The following is a 24,205-nucleotide window of genomic DNA, read 5'->3' as shown; positions in this document are numbered from 1 at the left end:
TTAAAAAGAATAAAGAAAAACAAGTATAATATCAACACTTCTCATAACTCTAAATCACTATACCCAAACTGAGAGGAAAAAAATTGCATCCGATTGAAGGTTACAAAATTCACTTTGGGAACCTTGTGATTGTACATAACTTGACACAATTTACTGTTTACAAGGTTGTCGATCCAAGAAACTATTTTTTATAGGAATAAATTTATATGATAGGTAGAATTTCTTAATAAAATTTGTATTTTGTGCAAGAAATTATTTCTTAATAATAAAAAATAATATTTATATGGCACATAATAACACTATAACTAGGTGAAAATAAAAAAAAACATATAAATATAATTTTTTTAAAATTTCTTATCATTTAAATAAAATTATATATGAATTTCTTTTAATGACATAATATTGTGGGGACTACAAAAAAATACCTTAAAAATTACAAAAAAAATAATTTAAAAACTCACTTAAAACATTTTTATTGGAAATGCTCTAACTAAAAACGATCACTTTCGTTATTTGATTATGTCCTAGACACTTGACACGTTTAGAGCCCCGTGTGATTTTTGTTATTTAGCTTTTAAGGTTTAAACGTGAACGGAATCTTGAAAGCATGAAGATACCTAACAAAATTGTCCATATATATGTAACATTATGAAATTCCACGTGTGGCCTCGTTTTATTTCAAGCCACATGACGAAGTCTCAAGCAATGAAAAGTATAGAGGGGAAAAAAAATCAAACCGACAAGGTTAACCACCAACCGGATCTTGGTTCAAAAGCAACAATCAGTTATGATTCTTGGAGACCAGCTACTTCGAATTCGTATCCATTCTACGGCTTCTGAATAATCTACATTCGTTAAGGTAATATATAATCAAAACAACAAATAGGCAAATACAATAGCTGGGTTGATATATAATTAAGATGAACATTACAAAGGAGGGAGGGGTTTGAGTGGTTAAAAAGAAAAAGACATATATATAATATATAAAACTGAACCTTGAGTAAATAACGATTGCTATCACTACCATAGATTCTTGTCCAAGCAACAGCTGCAACCTACCTAATCAAACATAGAGAAAAGTGAGAAAATTTTTAGGTTCTACAAAGTGCTACAAAGGGACATCATGATATAATGGGGGTTAGAAACACCAAAAAAGTAAAATCATTTCCACATGTATCATGCCAAAATGGGATGGCTCCTCCCCCACATGAGTGCCTCCACTTGATAAAAAAAAAAAAACTCACACTACTAGAACCAAATAAATGAATAAGGTTAACCAATAATATGTGGTTGGTTCATTCATTTAGGACTTGAACCCAAGTAACCAAAGCGATTGGCCAACACACTGACATCTTCATCTTGGTCTTGGGAAGTTGGAATATCCAATTCACCCTCAAAACCCTCACTGAAAAGTTCTTCCCAGAACCCTTCATCAAGCTCTTTCTCCAGCCTCTCTTGTGATTCTAGTGCCTCAGGCTCCTCCTCTTGTTCCCTCCTTCCCCTACCATAACCTTGCATCTCCATAGCTAACACTTCCAACTCTGACACTCCAAAACCATATTCACCTAACACAAGAGGCTCAACCTTAACACTGCTTCTTCCTTCTTCTCCTCCACTGCTTGGTTCTCCAACCCCACTTGGCCCTCCCTCAATTGGCCTTCTCCTCTTCTTGGACATGGCCTCTTCAAGCTCCTTCCTCTTCTCCTTCTGCTGAAGTAGCTGCTGAATAAAAGTTGGATTCTTCAAAGCTCTAGCCAAGAAAGCCATCATTTGTTGCTGCTTAATTTCTGTCCCTCTTAGCCTCTCCTCCATTGCTTGAAGGTATGACCTTGTGTTCAGTTGCTGCTGTCTCAGCCTCACAAGCTCCATCATCAGCACGTGCTTGTCACGCCTCAAACGATCAACCTCTTCATCAAGTCCAAAGCGACCAACTTCAACACAGTGACCTTGTGCTTGTTGAGAAGAAGAAGAAGAAGAATAAGGCCGAGAAGGTTGTTTCCTTCTCCTTATGCTTGCCAACTGGTGCCTGTGCCCTCTAAGGAATCCTTCATTTGCAAACTCCCACCTATCTGGATCAATTTTTCTAAAACCCTATGAAATTTAACCCCACATATTTTTTAGTACCCAAAATCCATAAAAACTCAATACACACTGAATAAATTGGAACCATAATTGCTATAATTATGACAGGAAATGGACAAAGTCGTTGGGCGTGAAGCCAAACTGTACCACTGGCCACAGCAGGAACAGATAGGATAGGAGAAAAAGAGAAATCTAGAAGTCAAGAAAAAACCCACAAGAGAACATGTGACTTTAAATATTTGAATATTACAATACCATATAATAACTTTTTAATTAGTTTTAGTAATAAAACATGAAAACTTACCACTGAGACTAGGAGTAAAGAAAATATAAAACGATAGAACAGTGAAACTATATTCCACTACAAAAGCTAGCAGGAAAAAAGAGATAGAGAACTTATTTCTCATTCAAACAGAAGATGAGATTGTTACTTATATGAGCAAGCAAAACAAAAACAACAAAACTTAAAAACATTTCCATAAGTATTATTAGTATTGTTTGTTTTCCAATCAAAAATGAAATTTTATCAGAGAAAAAAGTTTGCATTAAATGTTACTGAGAAAAAAAAAACACAATTCTGATCAGAGAACAGGTATCAAAATACCCATGAAACCAAATTTAAGTTATGTCAAAACATTATTCCCATAAAACTAGAAGGATTAGAGACAAAACGAGTGAAGAAGGTGGTGGTGGTGAAGAGAGGACTTACGTAAGTGTTTAGTTGCCTGACGAAGCTTGAGAAATTGTTGTGCTTGAAGTATCTAGGAAGAAGGTCTCTGGAGAAAGCGTGTGGATCCCAAACCACAAAGCTGGCACCTCCTCTGTTCCATGAAACTATGTGGCTAGTGGTGGGGTCCTCCACTGCATCGTAAGTCTTGGTCAGAAATGGGGGTGGCCCTATTTCGTGAAGCCCCTCCATTGGCCTCGGAGGAGGAACCATTGCTGACTCATCAACTCCTGTTGTTGGCGACGACGATGATGGTGGCGGCGATTCTAAGTACTCTTCTTTCACAGGGTACAGGTAGTTCATTTTTTAGAAAATGAACAAACTTGATGGGTTAAGGTTGGGTTATGTTAATTTTAATTCACTCTTCTCACGATCAATTTGTCTCAAGTTAATGTCTGAGAGGTTCCTTCATATGCAGAAACTATAAAAACTAAGGATGGACTTGGCATAAAACAGAGAAGAAAACTACATCGAAACAGAGGAGCAAGAAGAAGAGGAATAAAAAAAAAAAGTGAAACGTGGAGGAAAAAAGTGAAGCTTTGGATTTTGAAGAATGCAGAGGACTCTGTTTCCTTGTTAGGAAAGTCGTTTAAGCAGTTAAAAAAACACAGGATGGAGTGTGTCATAACACATACCTAATTAGGAAGAAAGCTATTGAAGTGTTTTGAGGGTTTATGTAGAAAGAAAAAATTTAATAGTGGAGTGTAGTAGAAAAATTTAAATAAAATATTATGTGGATTATAAAATAAAAAGGAGAATTAATTAGAACATTCTACACATATTGGGAGAGAAAGAGAGTGGGTGGATATATGGCTCTGAAAGCTCTGGAAGTTATAGAGGCAAGCACCATGGTGTGGTGGTGGGGGATGTTAAGAAAATGGAATATGATAATTTTTGTTGATATGAAATAGCAAATAAATATATGATTTTTTCTACCATTTTTTCATGTTTATTGAGGACAAAATATTAAAACAGAATTACAAATAAAAAAAGAAAAAATAATACAGGAATTTGGATAAATTACAATTTAAATTTAAATCATATCTAATTCCTACCATTAATGAATTCTAGCACCCCTCTCTCAGGTTGGTGTATGGATGTCACACATTTTCAACTTGTCAAGAGAATTACTAAAAAAATCTTGGATGTTATATATTTCCAACTTGTTAGGAGAATTATTAAGAACCTTTAAATCTCCATGTGAAAAATCTAATTTATTTGACATATCCTTCATTTTCATACTCATAAGTTAATTTCTAATTCCTAAAGAAGAGAGATAATTGGAATTTGCTCTGATACCATGGTAAGAAAATAAAATTTGATAATTTTTATTGATATGAAACAGTGATCAAATACATATTATTTCTATCGTCTTTTCATGATTATTGAGAATAAAATATCAAAACAGAATTACAAATAAAAAAAATACACAAATTTAAATCAATTATAATTTAAATTTAAATCATATCTAATCCTTCCAATTAATAAATTCTAACGGGAATGTATGGTTTTTTAATCCAAATGTTGAAATATTGATATATTTTTTTAATATATGATTTCAAATGGTGGCAAATTTGATCCCCTCTCCTCAATCCGATGGTAACATATGTAAGAAGCCACTTGATTCATTAAAATTATAAGATTCAAAACCACAAAGAAATTATGGGAGGGATTTTCGGAAGTAGATAAACCGGTTTTGTTGTCAGAACAAGATTTTAGTGTTATATGCTATTTTTTTAATGTTATTTATTACTTATTTCTCATTGGTCTAGGGAGGTAAGCTTAACTCTGCCACTAATCCGACAAAAAACCTTTGCTTAGTATTTCCGTACATAAATATCTAGTGTCACCTCACTGCTTACTTTTTGTGGCAAAATATTTCGTGAACAATAAAAAAAGTTGGTTATTTGATTTTTAATGTATTTTGAAAATGTTATATAAAAAATATACAATGAACATAATTACATGTATTCATGTAATATTATTTATGTTGACAATTTTATATTTAAATAACAAAATATGTTTAGTTTTAGAAAAAAAATCATAGATAATTCAATGAAGAAAAAAACAACTAAAAGAATAAAAGTCTTTCATATATACTCTCATCCAAGTTATCAATAATAATATTTTAAAACATTTGCAGCATTCCTTTTCATAAAAATATACTATATCAATTTTAACAATATAAATGACGTATTTAAAAACTATCACATATTTACTATTCAAGTGTCTTGTCAATTCTCATTACGTAATTAAATTGAATACAGTTATGTTAGTATTCATTATTATGGTTAATGTTAATGATATAATATTAAGTTTTATTTTAAAAATATTTGTTACATTAAAAATTGATTTATTTACTTTTACAAAAAAATTCTTTTACTTTTGTATTTTTAACATTAAGTTATTATAGAATAGTCTTTATCTATTTGGGTTTATCAATAAAATCGTCAAATAGATAAATTCAACTCAGTTTAATGTACTTAAAAATGAGTTTAGTTGGGTTCAACTCATTTTTTATATGGGTTTAAAATTTTAACTTGACTTTATGTGTTGATAAGTTAGATTGAGTTCACCTATTAACAAAAAAATGTTGTAAAACTTTTATTTATTTTATTTGTCTTAATTTTTTTTCAAACTTTATGATCAAACATAATTAAAAGAAAAAAAATTGTTATAAATCTAGTAAATCAAGGAACACACTTAGTGAAAATCTAACCTAATTCCAGGGGAAGAAATGTCAACTCAATCAACCCGTTGGGTGGGTGAATTATGCAAGTTAAAGTATTGAATTACACAACCCAATCCATTGAGCCTATCCCATTTTGACATTCCTATTCACCAATGATCAATGGTATAACCTTTTCTTTATTCCTCTTAATGTAATAGGAAACGTTGTTCTTAAATATTTATTTAGATAATTTGACATTTTATGAGGTATATTCAAAATTTTGAAATCATAACACTGATCATATGAATCAACTAACATAAGATGATATTGTTTTATTGAAAAATAACACTGATCATATAGAGGAAATGAGTGAAAAAAATAATAAAATTATGTTTTATTTAAAAAATAATAATTAAAAATTTAATAAATATTTTAAGAATAAAAGAGAATAAAATATAAAAATTAAAAAGTTAATTTTTTTATAAAATATTACAGTAACGTTTCAAAAAATGAGAAACTATTAACTTATTTAATTTGAAATGTTTTTACCTCTTATTCATTGTTGTTATATAACTTTTATATTTTATATTGAAGAGTATAGGTTGTGATATAGAATAAATAGAAGAAACCAAATATAATAAATGACAAGCTAAGACTGCAATAAAATAAAATAGTTTAGTACTGCAGGTATAATTCAATTTACGTATAGTATATATATACTACTGCTGCTGCTACCACTACATGTAATTAAAAATAAACTTGCATATAATATATGAAATATAGTATTGTTTATACCATTTACAATTTCAAATCACTGGCAAAAAATTGCAAAACACGAAGCATTTGTTGGCAATTACAGTAGTGTGACACGTAACCTATACCCTACTCCATATCTATGTCCTTGGAATATGAGTGAGTGAGTCAGCCATAGACATCTTGGTTTCCCTCCCCCCATTATTATATGTCCAAGTTGCATTTGTTTAATCTTAAGCTAGCAAGTCACAATATCACCCATTTTAATATACTGTGCATCGTCACCTTATTGATTATTATAATAATAGTACTTTGTGATCCAATAAAAAATAACATGCACAGTTAAGCGTTGGTTCTCAGTTCTTGTTCTTAAGTAATGAACGTATTATTAATTATATTGTGGAGATGGCGTGAATAGAATATCCTGATGTACGACACGTAACATGAAAAATCTACTGAACGTTATTTATGTAAATAAATTAATCCGTATGAATGTTCTTGAAAGTATTAGTTTTTATATCACCATACATGTTATTTTTAATTTGGCACACTTATTATTAGTAGTTCTTTTTTGTTTGGTACGTTATTGGTGGTCTGTTTTTCTTTCTCCCCTGAAGCGATAGTTTCTGTTTCTATTTTCTGTTAGGGAACATGCTCCCAAACTAATCCAGACAATTTGCTTATATTATGGAACATATATTGAATTAAAAGTTAATATAGTGACTAGCATAATTTTGAATTACATTTAAAATAAATAACATATATATTGGAACAAGCCAATCGGTCTGGCCAATAACAGAATGAACGGATTTATGTTTCTAAGACATGCATTTATCGTTGCTTTGTCATCTTTGTTTGTTTGTTAAAATTAACGTAAATTTTTACCTTGTACATCAAATTTAAACTATCTTTATTCATTTTTATTAATTAATTTAATTAAAATTATCTTTTATCTTATAACTAAATAATATACTTATTTCATATTAATTTATAATTTTATCTTACTTGATTTTAATAATTTATATTATTTTATTATTGAATATATTATATGTTACTGTAATTATTATGAATGAACTATGGTTCAATCACAATCAAAATCAATAAACTGCAACCACTCCATGCGTGATGAATTATTTGCACTTTTTGGTTTTCAAAGTAATGGTTGATATTAATTATGAAACACTAAAATTCTTAAAAACGATATATCCTATTAACGTTTTTTTTAAGTAACGCGACTTTTTTCATGAAAATGCTTTTGAATTTTTTTTGTTTTGGTTCAAAGGAAGGAATGGAACTCCGATAACAGGTATTACGTATACACAGTTCAATCACCTTGACTAAACCTCCTTATAGAAATGTTGTTGTTTTACTGCAATTGTTTTTTAATTGTGAATAAAGACTTGGATAAACTTCTTAATAAATAAATATCATCATATATTGCCTTGCACACCATATTAATCAAGAAACAAAAGGGGAGATAAACAACACATTTGACACTCATAATATACCCCAAAAAATCAAGATTAACAATTACAAAATTGGGACCACTCCCCCGGGGCAAAAGAATGGTAATAAATTCACATGTTCATTACTATAGACAGGATGATAATTTAACTATACTTTCTATGTTACAAATTTGATTTTCATGACTGAGCTGATGGCAGCTGCAATGGTGCATGGTTCACTCCAATATCCATTCTTCATGGCATGCATGACTGTAACTTTTTCAGTGCAGCCAAGTTTTCAAAGTGCAATTCCATGTTTTCAGCTCATGGCTCGTGTCTATTGACTCGACTATGAAGTTCCAGCATTTCTTGGTGGTTTGGATCAACTGAGAGAGCAGCACGACAGTCTCTTAGCGCACCTAAGACGTCCTCTTTATGTTCATGGAATGCTGCACGTAGATGCAAGAGGTGCAAATCAGCTTTAAACGCAATAGCTCTAGAGAGTTCTGCAATGGCTTCCTCTTCCTTGTGGTTGTCCATCAATACTGCAACAGCAAATACCAAACATTTCAGCACTATGATAGACTGCTAATTCTACTCTACCACTACTCCTAAGAAAACACCGCTAAAACTACAAATAAAAGCTAAAGAGAATAAGATCAAATTCTGATTTCATTCATTGGTCACAGTGCATACGCTATTATTTCACTACTAGCAGCAATAGAACTATTTCACAATGAAGAGTAAAATTTGCTGTGGCAGTAGCAACCCCAATCAACAATGACAATAATTATGGACAATATCTAAAATTTGGAAAATTTAATATACAAATACAATCCACTTAAGAATAACCACAACTCAACATGACAGTAATTATTAGTACTTAAGAACACTAGAATCATTGTGTTTTTTTTTTTCCTTTCAAAATGCTAGCAACACACTCTAGCATATTTTTTCAAATACACTTTATTATTGGCTGGAATTTATTAGTAACTCATGAAATTTTGTTTTCTCCAATAAATTTTAACCGTCGGTAGAGATTACATTTGAAAGATTGTGTGAGAGTATAGTGCTAATATTCTTGTATTTTTTTAATGGGGGAACCACATCATCAAGCAGGTGTCTAGTGGATTTTGAAGCCATGATCTTTGTAGCATAAAACGAGAAGATTTTTCAGAGGTAATTATCAGACTCAAGGTTATTGGCAGTGTGGCAGCTCCTTGACCAAATCCTACAAATTATAAATAATAAATAAAGACATTTAAAAAAAAATCAGACAAACATCCCATAACCTTTTTAATACACTTGTAGTGATCCAAACTTTTTCAGGCATGGGCAAAATTAACATCAGAACTAACTACAAATAGGGATGTCAAATTCATGGATTGGATATATTTTGAATTGAATTATAATGGATTGATAAAAAATAAACCATTAATTCATTTATGATCCATTAAAATTGTGTTAAAAAAATATAATCCAATTCATACATTGCTCGAGAAAAAACCATCCAACTCATCCAGTAACCACTTTTTATACATGGATATCCAACTGCAGTATATTATATTATATTTTTTCAAAAATATATTTTTTATAAAATAAAGTTCAATATTTAAACACATTCTTGCATCCAAATGCGGCAGAGTCCAAGATCCCAACCAATGCACTTTGGACTACTTGACCCAATAGATTACAAAATATGTTACATGGTTCGTTATCCATTTAATAATAAACGGCGACCCAATCCAACCAACAACAACAACAACAACGCCTTATCCCACTAGGTGGGGTCGGCTACATGGATCCATTAATTTTTATTTTATAATTGGATGGATTGGTTGAATTTGTACATGGATGAATTGGACAGTTAGTGGATAAATGAATTGAATTGCCACCCCTAACTACAAAGTTTCTAATAGCGTAGGGTTTAATGATAGCTTTTGCATCCATGCGTTCATTTTGTACAATGCAGTTGACCATGAGGGGAAAAAAAAAATGAAAGTAAGTCCCACAGCAAAATCTCTTTTCTCCACAAATTTGAACAACAATTTAGGAATTCTGGGCGAAAATATTGTCATTTTTTGGAACAATTGAAACAGATGGCTAATTAAGTCAATATATGATTGACACATTTTACTGTTCTCTGAAAATTGTCAACCACTTGTTTCCCTGATTGTCCTTAAACTGGAAATATTTTGCTATAAACTTTAAATTCATATTTCTACAAATAATTAATTGGCCTTTTACCCAAAAAAAGGTATACATTGCAATATGATTGAAATATATTTAAAATAAGACGAAAATATTTGTCAATAACATGAGAAAGAAAATGTTTAACATGGATCCTAAAACGGGCCAGTTAAACAATTTAGGAGCTAAGCCATCAAATTCAGACAGTATAGACTATAGTCTATAGTTTATAGATGCTAAATATTCCATGTTTAGCTTTATACCACTTGGTAACCCCAAGAGCACATAACTATTCACATGCACATGAATACATCTACTCAAGCAATGCCATGGAATGTGTTGAATTTCAATAGAATCTAGCAGAACAAGTCCAGATTTATGCATATTTACTATCCCTAGACATTATGATTTATGAGGACACAAGTCAGTTAGGTAAAAAACTTACCTGCAGCACGATATCTATAAGGATAGGCCCGAAGTGGATCTAATCTAGTGACCATCTCCAGATCTGCCTTTGCTTGTTCACGATCACAGTACTCAGACCTCTTCTCATAAGCAGATGCATTGTTTTTTGCCTTCTTAATAAGTTCGGTCATTTCCATATAAGCTGCAGCCTTATCATTTTTCAGACAATGAACGCGAGCAAGACCATGATGAGCTCGGGTGTGTCGGATTTTAAGAGCATTGATATAACAATCAGCAGCCAAGTCCAATTTACCACAGTCAACATAAACACTTCCAAGATTGTTAAGTGCCTGAAAATCAAATAGAATTATAGCTCATTAAAATACAAACTAATTATGCCCAAAGTTGCAGAAATATATGGATATTATAAATTTATAACAGTATAAAAACTTGTTGCTTTTATGTGTTCATCAGTTCAGCTCAAACAACAGAGCTTCATAGTTCATCTTCTGGACTTTTACAGAGTGACCAAAACTTACAACCACCATAATACATGGGTGTACAAATCCAGTATTCAGAAGCAGAGGGAGAGGGAGAGGGAGTGGGGCAATAAGCATTTTCATTTGAAATCCATGATAAATAGTTCAACAATACAATGTCTGGATATTCCTTGTAAGTAGTTGATACATTCTGTATGTAGAATGGGAAACAGATTATATGCTTGCCGTATTTAGTTCAGTTGATAGTTAAAACTAAGGGATTAAATTGTGTATACCGTAATTATAAATTCATGAGGACTAGAAAATATCTCTCTCGTCATTCACATCAGAAAAGCTCTGGTTGAAATCAATAATATAGCTTGCATGCGCTGGTCCTGAACCCTGAATGTTTTATACTTCTAGTCACCATCAAATTTGGATCTCCTGGTCAAACAACTTCACTTGGCAAAGTGAAGGTGAAAAGTGTCTCTGAGAGTTCCAACATGTCATCCCTCTGCTCCCTGTTGCTAGAATAACCACCAGTAACCTCCATATGCAGCTTCACAACATACACCGCCCTCCCAATGTCCATTGACTCTTCCAAGAACTTCATCTACTTTGCTTTCCTGGGAACTCCTACTAAAACACATGAGAAACTACAACAGAAATCTTATCTTACTAGGTAAGGCCGGCTACACGAGTCACACGACGTCATTCAACTCAATTAAAGACCAAATGACTTCAGAGACATTTTTTCCCCATGAAACCTCTTAAAAACTTTCTGCAATATCCTTTTGCTACTTCCACCTTTTTCTTGTTATACCTTTAAAGTTCATCATTCACTACCATAGAATATAGTTTAACAAATAGCACTATGATAAAACTTCCTTCGAGCTCTGTAGGTACTTTGCAATTGCAAATAACCCTCAATGCCTTTCTCCATTTTAGTCATTTTACTTGTATCATGTGTTTGACATCCTCATTAATTTCTTCACCATTTTGTAATTTGATCCCAGATATTTAAACTATAATACATGAGAAACCAAACGGTAAAATTTACTTAGATTGATATGCTACATACGATGTTGTGTTTTTTTAATTTCAGGGCCAAAGCACCTGAGAAGGCCAAGGAGATTGACGCTGATGTGCAGAAGCAATGGCAAGAAGCAGATTATCAATTGGTATCCTTATTATGGTAGTTTATTGACCCATAGTTGTTGGTCCGCTATAACTCCAATAAATCATGCTTATAACTTTAGGCTAATGTTCAGAACTGGAATGAAGTAAGATTACAACTTAGGCCTAGTGTTCGTAACTTTAGGAAGACTAGAATCACACATTGACAAAGTGGTCATAGTCATTGTTCTCCATAGTCTATCTAAGGATTTAAAGTTTGGCCAGCATAAAGTACAAACAAACCCTCCTTACAGGAGGATCTTATTAATTGTCTGCTACCAGTTCCTCCCATCAGAGATATCACACAGGTTTGGTTCTCAACAAGGTTAAGATAGCTGATTGTAGAGGTCTAGACTATTATGCAAAGAAGGTAATTCCAGGGATCCAAATTTTCCATTTCTCTCTTGGTTCCTGACAAATCAGTTCAACCTGCAAGATCCAAATTCCAGGGATAAGGGGAAGTACTGTCAGATCCATATTCTGGGGAGAAGGAAACTACAATACCCTTGTTGAGGAGAAGAATGGAGAATTCCATGGTATTCTTGAAGGAGGAAACCAGCGATTGTGAATTGCAGCTTCATTCTAGGAAGTCTAGGTCTAGCATTTCTGATCTTTGACTAATGCTGTAGCAGTCAATTGAAAGCAACTAAACCAGAACCAAGCAGCGGCCATAGTAGAGTTTTGTGTTCAGAAGAGTCATGGAAACAGGTAACCAATGACCGCAGTAATCAGTTTTTGGAGATCAAGAAAAATGTTATAAGTAATAAAAGAGTTAAACCAGATGATGCGTAAGGTAGCTGAAGAAGCAAAGAATCTTGAGAATGAACACGTGAATGGACAAAGGAATTCAATGCAGCATGTGACTAAGTGGGTGGAGGAGAACTCAAACGGTAGCAGTTTTTAGTGTGATGGCGCCCTGTTGCAATTCTTGGAGCCAGAACAGAAGTAAAGAAGGTTTGGCGAACAAGCCACCCCCCTTGTGGTGGAGAAGAAACAAAAATGATGAAGCAAAATCAATGAGAGAAAAATATATTGAAATAGTTCATCCATTGGAAAGGGAGCACTCCATCCAGTCTATATATGTCGGATCATTTGTGGACAATGGCTTGACTAGGCAGAAACAGGGATTTTTCAAGTTTCTTGGAGCTTGACTTGACCACCCTGAATTGACTTCTATAGTCCAAAATGCTTGGAATCTGAGTGACTGCTGGAACTCAAACATGAACAGACTCACGGACTCTTTGAAAGACTGGAAAAAAAATTGCTTTGGGAATATCTTCAGAAAAAGAAGCACCTTCTTGCTAGAATCCAAGGGAAGGAGTGCCTTGCAGTGGCAATCAAACTAAGGATTTTGAAAAGACTGGTCAGCCCACCACCATCTCCAGAACCACCAAACAGCAAACACACAATTGCCCTAGAGGAAGACACCTCTGTTAAGGAGGAGCTGAGAGTTGTAGAAGCTATTAGTGAAAATTCAGATGATGAAGGCACTACTCTAGAGGAGTTATATGCCGAAGATGCCCCACACAAATACCTGATGGGGGTCAAAGTGACTGTGATCAAGGAGAAGCTGGTTGTTGAAGACTACCCCAATCAAAGACCACCCAAACCCAAGGGTACAAATTGGATATTTGTTTCAGAATGCAATATCAGGTTTCATGCAACCCTTGCTTGGCGAGCTTCACCCAGCTCAATGCAAGGTCAGACCCTGTTGAGGCCAGCCACGACACATTTGGCCCCAACAAAAAATTCAGACAAAGGAGTGCTAATAGATAGCCAAAGTGGGTTTCAGTTGATAGTGAAGTCCATTGGAAGTCTTTTGACAAAAAATGCGAATTGGGATGAAAAGCAGGCATTGTTAGGATGTATAGAGAGGATGGAATAAGGGAACTGTTAGCTAGTTAGTCCATTAGTTAGTTACGAGGGGTTGGTTGATAAATAGGAGAAATAAGATTAGAGGGATTCGTCAAGTGAATCTGATAGTTTGTGTCAGGAAAAATCATTTACGAAGGGGAAACCCTTGGAGAGATCTCTCCTATTCTCAATCACTCAATAAAATTGTTCATTTTTTTTACATTCATTTCTATTAATTTTCCATTTCTCTTAGTTCCTAACAAGTAGTGAAATATTTTTGCAAAAGTAGTACAATAGAACCATACCTGACCTTTGCGCAGATTATCTGAAGGACACTTCAAGGCATCTTCCAGAAGTGAAATAACAGTTGGTGAACATGATGGATCTATACTAGAGTCAGCCAATGCATAGGCCTTCAGGAAAAAGGCCTCAAAAGATCTTTTGATGTCAATAGACTCTTCAGCTTTCTGGAGCCCTTCCTCATAATGACCTGTATCATATAAGATCCACCCCTCATATACAAGTCGTTCATGCTCACTTGATGCATGTTGCCGAGCTAACAGTAAACTACGCATAGCAGCCTCGGGACAGTTCAACCTAAGTCAAATAAATAAAATAGATCAGATTTATAGAGTCATTGTATAAAACTCAGTCAATATTTAGAAATATAAAGACCCTGAAGCCAGAGAATTTTCCCTTTCCAGATACAATTTCACAGGGGTAACTTGTATTTCAAAGAAAAATATTATGTTTTGTGGATTTTTCATCCTTTGTGGTAGAGTTTATTGTCACGGTCTCACAGATGTGCAACTTCTAAAAGAACAGAATTTCAAGTGAAAGTAACTGGTGGATCAAAAGTAGCTATCATTGATCTGTTCTTTAGCTATGAAACTTACAATGTGATTCTATATTGTGAACCTAAAACACCAAGTACAATGTTAGATTCCTAATATACATGATGGTATGTTAAGTTCAAGGCTTTGAACAATTAATGACAGTTACCAAATATCTGTAACATTTTGTTTGAGGAAAGGGGAGGGGGGTTACAATATGGAGGTTTGGACCTAGTATGACTTCCTGCAAAACTAAGTCCTTGATCACTGACTCACTCCTAGTGACTTCCAAAAGTTCATAACGTACCTTAGGAGAAGCAATGACTGTCTGAAGTATAGAATACCTTTTGCTGCATCAGATTCAAGCATCTGGTAGATAACAGATAGAGATCCAATATCATCAACTGCAGACCAACAATCATATAATCGTGCCCAACAATCTGCAGTTGTCCAACGTTCAACATGCTCACGCACAAGAGTACAGAGTTGGGATGCAGCAACACGCCCCTCAAACATTCTATAATCTGAACGCAGAGTAAGAATTGTTTGAACATCACATAGAGCTGCTTTATAGTCCTCAAGAGAAAGGTGGATAAAAAATCGTATTTCCAAGCATTCTAGTGAAAGTTTGAACCCAAGAATCCGATTGATTTCTGCTAGTGCAGCATGAGCATTCTGTGTCCTCATTAAAGTGGCAGCTCTGTACATGTAAGGATATATAAGAGTAGGATCCAAATTACTTGCTTTCTCAAGGTCCTCCCACCTTTTGTCACCGTCACAGTATAGTGATCTTTCCTGATACATCCATCCAAGTGAAGTAACAGATGAAATGACTGAGCTAAGTTGCCCATAAGATAGCAGCTTGTCACCCTTTATATAGTCCAGTCTAGCTAAACCTGCCACAGAATACATATGGCCTGCATTTACAGCCCCTTCAAAAAGACAACGTGCTTCATCATATTCTTTCCTTAAGAGTCTTACACATCCCAATTGATGTAAAGCTAGAAGTCTCTGCTTGCCATTCTCAGCAAACTCAACTAACCGTTCCAGGAAATGAGCTGTTGTGTCTGAACTAGAATTAAGGTTCATAGAAACTTCACTTAAGAAACAGAAAAGTGCAAATATACCTGGCCCAACCATGACTTCTAGCTGCTGCTTATTAGCATGAACAAATATCTCCACCACCCGATTGTCATTCATACAGTTTGGAAGGTCACGCAAAAGGACTTGTAAACAAGATGCAGCAAGGACACTTGAATGTTCATCAAGAGCATATTCCATGAGCTCCACAGCATCTTCTTTGGAGGAAACTAAGGATGCAAGTCTTCTATCACAAGCATCTTTAAGTCTTTCACAACAATACTTGTTTGCAAAAACTAATATCTCCAACAAAAGATTTGGAGGGACCTCAATTAAACTGCCATTCAAACTGAAATCACTTATTGCCTTCATACCTGAGGGAGAGATATTGTTTTCTGACAAATCTATTGTCTCAGAGAGTGATTCACTGAAATGCCCCTTGAGCATTGCATGAAATGGTGCTGAAAGTTCTGAAATTTTTTGTCTATCACAAACTATCTTTTCACTTCCAATCGTAAAAGTAACATTTTGAGAAATGCGGTTCTCATTGGTCGTTCTCCCCTCAGAACTTGCATTTACATCAAATGGAAGATGAAATGCTATATCTACAGGTGCAAACTCCTTCGCACATTTACCACAAGCTGCAAGCAAGTCAGCCATTAGCTCTTCCTCTTGCTTCTCATATTTCAGCCATGCCCCAAATATAATCTTCTCATGAACAGTGTGAGCTCTCTGCCAAGCTCCCTGGAGGCTTCTACGCATCAATTTAACTTCCCCAAGGCCCCTGAAGACCTGGTATTGTAACAAAAACAAGTTTGATCTCTCTTGCGGAGGACAAGACTCGAGTTCTTCATGGATTCGAGCTAAAACTTCCACATAATCAACAGGCTTAAAGAAAGGCAGTATAGCTGGCTGTGGGACCTTGATCAGAGATTCACTAAAGCAGATGACAGCAAAACAAACGCCACACCCCAACCCCACCAAAAAACAACAACACCTAATTAAAATTTGGCAAAAAGCAAAGCTTGAGATTGAAATAAATAAAAGGGTGAGTTCAGAGATAGAAACTCACATTGAGGCAGATGAGGGGTGTGATGACAACTTGGGAAGTTTCCCTCTTTCAATATGAAGCCAAGACTGAGGATTCAAAGCATTTGGGTGAGCCTCTTTACAGGATTCAGCAGGGAAGAAACTCCTCATGGGGCATAAGAGACGAAACAAATCTCGGATCTCCACAACAGCACCACACCCTTTTACTGCAAAATCAAAACTTCACAAACTGGGTGCACATTCCACAGCCAACAAACACAACAATCAATCTCAAGCTAAGGATTTGGTGCACCAACCAACATTCAACAAGCAATAAAATAAAATGAAGTTTAATTTTAATTATTCTGATATGCTTAGTCTCTTGAGTTCAGCATAAAATGAAACAAAGCAAACCCCATACATAATTAATGGCTACGAAAAGATCTCAAGCAGAAAAATGCAACTCACCGAATCAGCTGCTGAGAAATTGATAGAGAGAGTTCAACTGTGAATTGAATCTGCAGAGGAAAATCAAATTGAAAAATTGGGACTTTAACTAACCTTTTTTTTTGTGCTTTTGGTTTGGTGATAGAGAGAGTATCTCACTTTCCTTTCCCCGGAGACAGAGCATACAAATTACGGCCACTGTTGCTTCACACTTGAAAACTTTTTCCTTCCGAGTTGAAATTGAAAATATGCTGACACCAGAGTTGATTATTTTTTAAATAATAATAATTACTTTAGTTTTAAACGTTTTTTTTTTTTACTTTTTTCACTATGTTTTATAACGTATTTTAATTTTAAATTTGAAACAAATTAAGTCAAATAAACAATGAAATAAAAAAACTATACTTGGAGCCTGAAACAAGAATTAAAAAAAATAAAAAAATGCATGTGGGAAATTATAATGTTTCATTTTATTATTTATAGTGTAATCCAGAAATGATATATTGAAAATTTTGTGTAAACATCGTGTACCTTTTGTTTTCTCAAAAGAATTCGAACAGAGTGATTCCTACGAAATAATTTTTTATAGGATAAATCTTAGGATGTGGTTTGGAAATGCATAATTGCATATGACAAATGCATACAATAAATCATTGTACTTTTACAAAAGAAAACCAATTATTATTATGGAAATAAATTTTATTATCTTATTTTATTTTTCAAATTTCCTACTGTTATTAGAAAGAATAACATTACATTCATTACATAGTTTTATAATACTTTTTATAAAAAAAAATCTTTAATCACTCATCTTATTTTATATTTTTATTCTTATATATTTAATTATTAAACATGTTGTAAAAGAAATTTTATATAGATAGCATTATCTCAATTAAAATTAATAGAAGATGATAACGCGCAAAAGATGAACACCAACCACATAATTACTAGCTGTATGAGATAAGCATAATAAAAATGTGATGGAATATCTATTTGAGCTGGATTTGACACTTTTGTGCCGTGTTGTGATACATTGCTGTTCATATTTACGTATATTCAGTTATTCACATCAGTAAGAATAAATTGTTTATCCATATTTTCATTATTTCATTTGCCTGTTTAAAGACAACCCATAGTTTACTGTGACTTGATTTCCTTCTCTAAAAACATGAGACTACTGCAAGATTCCTCATTGAGAATAAAATGATTAATAATCTGAAAGAGACTAAGACAAGGATGATGAGAAGGGCAACCATTCCTAAGCAAGTTAATAGCAATTTGAGAATCCCATTCAACCACAAACTGTCGAAAGCCACCAGCCTATCAAAATAGTCCACAACCCAGCACGCAAATCACGTAAACAATATGGAGTGAATAGAGTGCTGCCTTAAAATATTTATAATCAATAATTATTATTACATATTTATCAATATTTGAACTCAACCTTACTAATTACAATTGCCAAAATTGAGTTAAACGGAGAAGCAACACAACAGAGAATTATTACGCGAAGAAAACTCAAGTAAATGGTGTTATTTTATAAAATAATTTAGTAAATGTGTTGTAATTTGTTATTAGTTTCATTCTCGTCGAAATTTCGTGGTCACTATATATAAATTTAATCAGCAATGTTAATTGCTAAGAGAGAAATGTGCTGTACGTCTCCTTGGACCCTGAGACAGAAAGCAACGACGTACGTACTATCTGAACACAACTCCATAAAAATAAACAGTAAATTGAAATTTAATGTTAATAATTACAACTAAACAATTTTGAGAGAAACATATTTGAAAAATGATACCCTTGATGAATAAACCTAGCGCATGCACAAAGCTAGCTTGAATTCATGATGGTACATCCTCAACTTAATTATAATTTACATCCACAGGCAGTTCAAAATGAGCCCTCAAGAAGGCAACAATTGATCTAACCATGCACCCATCAAATTTTTCTTCTCATTTAGTCCCTACCTAGGCCATGACTCTTGTTCCATTCTTACGCATGCATGACACGACACGTTGATATATAATTTCCCCAACCATCCCAATATCGTGTCATCATCTAATTAACATGTCCATGTATGCGATCATATATAGTTCTTTAGTTTTCATGCAACAAAAGGGCACAATGCAAGTTGGATATATATATATATATATATATTAAGAAGTAAGCACAACTAGCAAATTTGAGCATATTTTCCACTCTTGTGCCCTCCAAGCTAGAACTCGGCTTTCAGTAAGCAGAGGGAGAAGGAGAACATTATGGTATTAGCTCATTGTTGCCCGTCATGCTGCGAGATTTAGGCTTAATTACTTGGAAGGTGAATTTGCTTTTGTTTTCTCCCAAATTTTTTATTAATTATACTTTTGATAATTTTAACTTAGATTTTTTTGCAATTTGAGTCTCTTAAAAAAATAGTTAAGTCATTTTATTTTAGAAATAAGAAAAATTATGTTTAATACCATATTTTCTACTTTAAAAAGTTATTGTTTTTATCTTAATATTTGAAGGATTTATGATAAATTTGGTATATAAATAGTTTTCAAAGTTTAAAAGTAAAAAAAAAAGAAGAAAACGAATGAAAGTTTAATGAATTTTTTATAGGATATATAAATAAGCTTAAGAAATGAAAATTTAAAGGTTTTTCATATCAGGCGAAATTAATGTTTTGATTAGAGAAATTTTTGCAGAAAATTAAAGCTAATTTAATTTACTTTATTTTTAAAATAAATAAATAATGATAATTTGAGATTTTTAAATGAAAGAAAATTAATGAAAAAAATCAAATTTATTTACTTTTGAAAAAAATAATTAACTAAAAAAATACAATTAAACCTAAATCCAAAAGTACAAATTAACTAAAAGGATGTAAAATTAACAGTTGACCGTTGATATTTACAGGAATCACTATCACAATTAAGTATAGTATCATTCATCTATCTTCCCGCAACTAAATTATTGATATTGCTGCCGATTCATACATTTGCTATTGTACGTCCGTCTAAATTTTATGGAAATAATGTCAATATATCTATACAAACTTACCGATCATCTTAACAATAACAATTATATACAAATGTTACTAAGTTTCAAAAAACAAGTAAGGCGTATGTGACGATGAGGATGGAAGAAAATAACGGCATTAGAACTGCCCAGATTTAAAATAAGAATGATGATAGGAAAAAAAAAAAAAAAAGTAACATCGTATGGGATCTGTTAAGGGCATTAGGGAAAAAGCAAAAAATACAAGTGAATATTTTAAATAACATGACAACTTTTTATTGGTGGGACACAAATAAAGACACCCTTATAAGACTGATGATTTGAAGATGGAATTTTTCAACACATCACTTACCATCTTGACACCTTTCTTTTGTTCGGCTCAATTAAGCTGTGATATGTTTTAACGATTCATTGACACTTTATTGTGATTGAGTGATCATAAATAATAACTAAAAAAATTCGTATAATTGTTGGCTTTTTTTCGCACAAACACTTTGGCTTGTAATATTGTTGTTTTCCCAATTATAACAATGCATATGTCTAAATTGTCCAACACAGCAGAACAAATTGTTCTGTACACCTATTTTTGTACCTCCTGTTTGCGTTTTTTTCCGTGTTATGTTGCTTCTTGGCACTACGTACCTCCATTATCATTTGTTTCTCGACAAATCCTAGAAGAGAAAAGGATCTTCCCTGCATTTCGTGTTTGTCTCTATTTGATGTTCCATGTCTTGTTGCATGACTGTACATGCACGATCCATCCGGCGATGGAAAATATATCTCCATTATTTCTAGATGGTAATAACGTGAGGATGTGAAAATAACCTCTCGAAATCAAGTTTTCTGAAAGACTAGGTTTAGATTGAGGTGATGTGGGTGGATTTTAAAAAATAAAATGAAATTCAATAAAAGAATGGAAAGCAAGTTAAAGAATGTCTTGGTTGGGTGTTGGTTCATTTAGTCCATGTTTAATTTCATATGGTGGAATCTTAGTGAACTAAGTTCATTTTAGTCAAACTAAGTTTGACTGGAATTTAGAATGTCTGTATCAAAAGAAAAACTTTTAATTGAGGAAAATCAAGTTGGAATAGAAAAAAATAGAGCTACTTTTACCTTTTAAAAAAAATTGTTAGATTTATACTACACTAGAGAAAACACAGGTGGAAGAGAAGTCTTAAATTTAAATTATGAGTATGTAATTGTCAAATATTTGAAGGAAGAATTTGTTTATGATAATCTTAGAATACTTGAATAAGACAAATAATTTTGAAAAACCTATATAAAAAGCAAATTTGAAAATATTTAAAGAAATAAAAAGGTACTATTTTTTATCCTAAAAAAAATGTATTCACGAAAAAGGCATGCGTGGCATTAAGCTCAATAATAACGTGGAAAAAAAAGAGTCGGCAGGGAATAAGGTAAGAAGGTGATAGAGTAGGTGCACTGGGAAGAAGTAGAGTAGGAGAAAAGGCCTAGAAGACAATGCACATATGAGACATGTTATCCTTTCCTGAATTGAAGGGTAAGAATCTCTTCTCTTCTCTTACAAAAAACAAATTAAAGAGATAACACAGAGAATAGAATATAAGACTCCACTCGTACGTAGGCTAAGCACTGAGGAAAGAAAGAAAACATGTTGATGAAAAGAGATGTTGAAAGCGGTGGGGATGGCAATGCCAATCCCAGGCCACTCTACCCCGCCATGCTTGAGAACCCTCAACTCCGTTGGGCCTTCATTCGCAAGGTCTACACCATCCTCACCATTCAGTTGCTCCTCACCATCGCCGTCGCCTCCGTCGTCGTCTTCGTTCGCCCCATCGCTCTTTTCTTCGTTTCCTCCCCCGGAGGCCTTGCTCTTTACATTGTCCTCCTCATTGCTCCATTGATAAGTACGTATATACCTTCCCCGCTCGTTAATTTACTATTCTTAATAAATAAATGCTTTCTTTCTTCTTCTTCTTTTTTTTTTTTTTATTACCCTTATGATTGCAAAAGAATATTTGGTCTGTTACCGAAAATAAATGTTTTATTGTATAATATTATAATTCTTTCTTCTTCTTCTTCTTTTTTTTAATTTTGCATGCAGCTGTGTGTCCGCTTTACTATTACCACCAGAAACACCCTCTGAATTACATCCTTCTCTTCATTTTCACCGTTACGTTAGCCTTTGCGGTTGGATTGACTTGCGCCTTTACTAGCGGTAACATCTATCTCGTCAACATTCTCTCTTCTTTTATAGTATTCTTTTGTTAATGATAATTTGTTTTTGTCATTTATGATTTGTATCTTATTATGGGATGCATTTTTTAGATGTTTGTATACGAAAAAAATGAAAAGTAAGAAAGAGACAAAATTAAATGTTAAATTTTTTTATATTCGGATAGTAGAACTATTTATATACATTGCGTGACCGTTTGGTTTGAAGTTTAGTAGAATTGGTTTTGAATCAATGAAAGTGCTCAAAATTTGTGTTTAGATTAAATCTGAATCACATAGTTATACTTATAGTGGAATGTGTGTTTTTCTGCTTCATGGGAAAGTGTAAGAATTTGTTTTGTAATTTTTAAAACAAACAAACAAATGCTTCATTTGTACGTTTACCAATGATTATGATGTTTTTTAAATGTAAAAAAAAAAAATCATATTTATTTGGTTTTATGTTTTAGGCGTACGAAGAGGAGGATGTCAGGCAGGCTGTTTGTTCTTAACTTGTTATTAACCCTTTTTATAATTTCATTTGGGTTACTTTAGCTTAGGGTCTTGGAATTTAATACCATCAATGACACTGCTTTTTATTATTTTTTTAAGGTGGAAACTTTATTAAGATAAAATGACAAGAACATCATGAGTTTAGGCCATAAGCACCTCATTAGGTACTGTGCAGGTCTATTAGCCTCCCTAAGCATGCAGCAAAGTGAAAATTTGGAAGCCTAGCATTAAATTTCTGTAGTCATTGACAACAAGCTTTAATTTTGGCAGTCACATCACATGTTAGCATTTTTCTTACTTCCTCTTGTGGTGGCTGGTGAATAGTTTCATTTTTGAGTGAGAATTGCCATTTTTTTTTCTAATGAAGCTGGAAACTGGATACAGGGAGAATTATTCTGGAATCTGTGATATTAACTACAATAGTGGTGGTCAGCTTGACTCTGTACACCTTTTGGGCCGCAAAAAGAGGACATGATTTCAACTTTTTGGGCCCATTCTTGTTCGGAGCCTTGCTAGTTCTTATGCTCTTTGCCTTTATACAGGTATTTGGGTCATCAAACCTTTGTGCTTGGGCTGTTTCTTCCTGCACTGCACTTCCAAGTTGTTTTCTGCACCTTTTCTGGAATGTTTTTTTTTTTAACTTTCGGATTGGCCATTATAAAAGCCAAAATTTATAATCTTTCTGGAGTAATTTTACATTCCGGAAGCTAAAAAAAAGATGTACAAGAAGCAACTTGGAAGTGCAGGAAACAACAGTCTTGTACTTGATATGCACAATACTATTGGGCTATTAGCCTCTCTTATGTAATTATGTTATAATGTGTTGTTCCTTTCCTTGCAGCTTCTGTTTCCTCTGGGTAGGATTTCTACGATGATCTATGGGGTCCTGGCATCAATCATATTTTCTGGATACATCATATATGACACAAACAACCTCATCAAGAGATACACCTACGATCAGTACATATGGGCTTCGGTCGCCTTGTATTTGGATGTCATCAACCTCTTCCTTTCTCTGCTTACTATTTTTAGAGCCGTTAACTAAGGACATAATTCTAGTAGCATATATTCCTTGCCTTGGTACATGTGTTTGCTTTAAGGAGAGCTAGAATGTCATGTCAAAAGATACTTCTTTATGAAATTATCTCTTGAGTAATTCCTTGTAATTGTCATCTTGTCGATTAAAAGATGGAATTTTGCATTGAATTGCAAATATACATGTCATCTTTATGCCTTTCTTCATTTTGGCCCAGTTAACTGTTATATGCTTTACCGATTTATTTCGCTTTATTTTGCCTAGGTGATAGCTAATATAAGTACGA

At 33.4% G+C, this 24,205-nt stretch overlaps 3 protein-coding genes across 13 annotated transcripts; 1 reads left to right on the top strand and 2 right to left on the bottom strand.

The window, feature by feature from the left end:
- Nucleotides 1-284: 284 nt before the first annotated feature.
- LOC100794264 (heat stress transcription factor A-7a) lies at nt 285-3,624 on the bottom strand. Of its 3 annotated transcripts, none has more exons than XR_005889911.1 (4): nt 2,792-3,624; nt 1,278-2,091; nt 996-1,059; nt 285-845 (listed from the first exon to the last, which is right to left on the bottom strand). XR_005889911.1 is itself a non-coding variant. In XM_041012582.1 (2 exons), exons 1-2 carry the CDS (start codon nt 3,110-3,112, stop codon nt 1,300-1,302), a joined length of 1,113 nt encoding a protein of 370 aa, XP_040868516.1. In that variant the 5' UTR covers nt 3,113-3,623; the 3' UTR covers nt 1,081-1,299. The 3 variants fall into 3 exon arrangements, 1 of the variants encoding a protein (XP_040868516.1); XR_005889912.1 differs by having other exon boundaries at nt 996-1,055; XM_041012582.1 differs by lacking the exons at nt 285-845; nt 996-1,059 and having other exon boundaries at nt 1,081-2,091; nt 2,792-3,623.
- Nucleotides 3,625-7,711: 4,087 nt separating this feature from the next.
- LOC100793740 (ETO1-like protein 1) lies at nt 7,712-17,440 on the bottom strand. 9 transcript variants are annotated; one of them, XM_006604396.3, is made up of 6 exons: nt 17,286-17,440; nt 16,768-16,951; nt 14,923-16,632; nt 14,088-14,379; nt 10,314-10,623; nt 7,712-8,223 (listed from the first exon to the last, which is right to left on the bottom strand). In XM_006604396.3, the coding sequence occupies exons 1-6, from the start codon at nt 17,353-17,355 to the stop codon at nt 8,003-8,005; spliced, it is 2,787 nt and encodes a 928-aa protein (XP_006604459.1). In that variant the 5' UTR covers nt 17,356-17,440; the 3' UTR covers nt 7,712-8,002. The 9 variants fall into 9 exon arrangements, 7 of the variants coding, with proteins under 7 accessions (XP_006604459.1, XP_006604461.1, XP_040868515.1 ...); XM_006604398.3 differs by having other exon boundaries at nt 16,768-16,990; nt 17,286-17,428; XM_041012581.1 differs by having other exon boundaries at nt 16,768-16,974; nt 17,286-17,421.
- A 4,198-nt stretch (nt 17,441-21,638) lies between these two features.
- LOC100787911 (protein LIFEGUARD 4) lies at nt 21,639-24,125 on the top strand. The gene is made up of 4 exons (XM_003553422.5): nt 21,639-22,063; nt 22,261-22,374; nt 23,268-23,425; nt 23,725-24,125. Exons 1-4 carry the CDS (start codon nt 21,808-21,810, stop codon nt 23,926-23,928), a joined length of 732 nt encoding a protein of 243 aa, XP_003553470.1. The 5' UTR covers nt 21,639-21,807; the 3' UTR covers nt 23,929-24,125.
- The last annotated feature ends 80 nt before the right edge of the window (nt 24,126-24,205 follow it).

This window comes from Glycine max, chromosome 19, assembly GCF_000004515.6.
Source record: "Glycine max cultivar Williams 82 chromosome 19, Glycine_max_v4.0, whole genome shotgun sequence".
Taxonomy (NCBI): domain Eukaryota; kingdom Viridiplantae; phylum Streptophyta; class Magnoliopsida; order Fabales; family Fabaceae; genus Glycine; species Glycine max.
The sequence above is the reverse complement of the archived record's forward strand: the minus strand, read 5'-3'. Positions and strand labels throughout refer to the sequence as shown.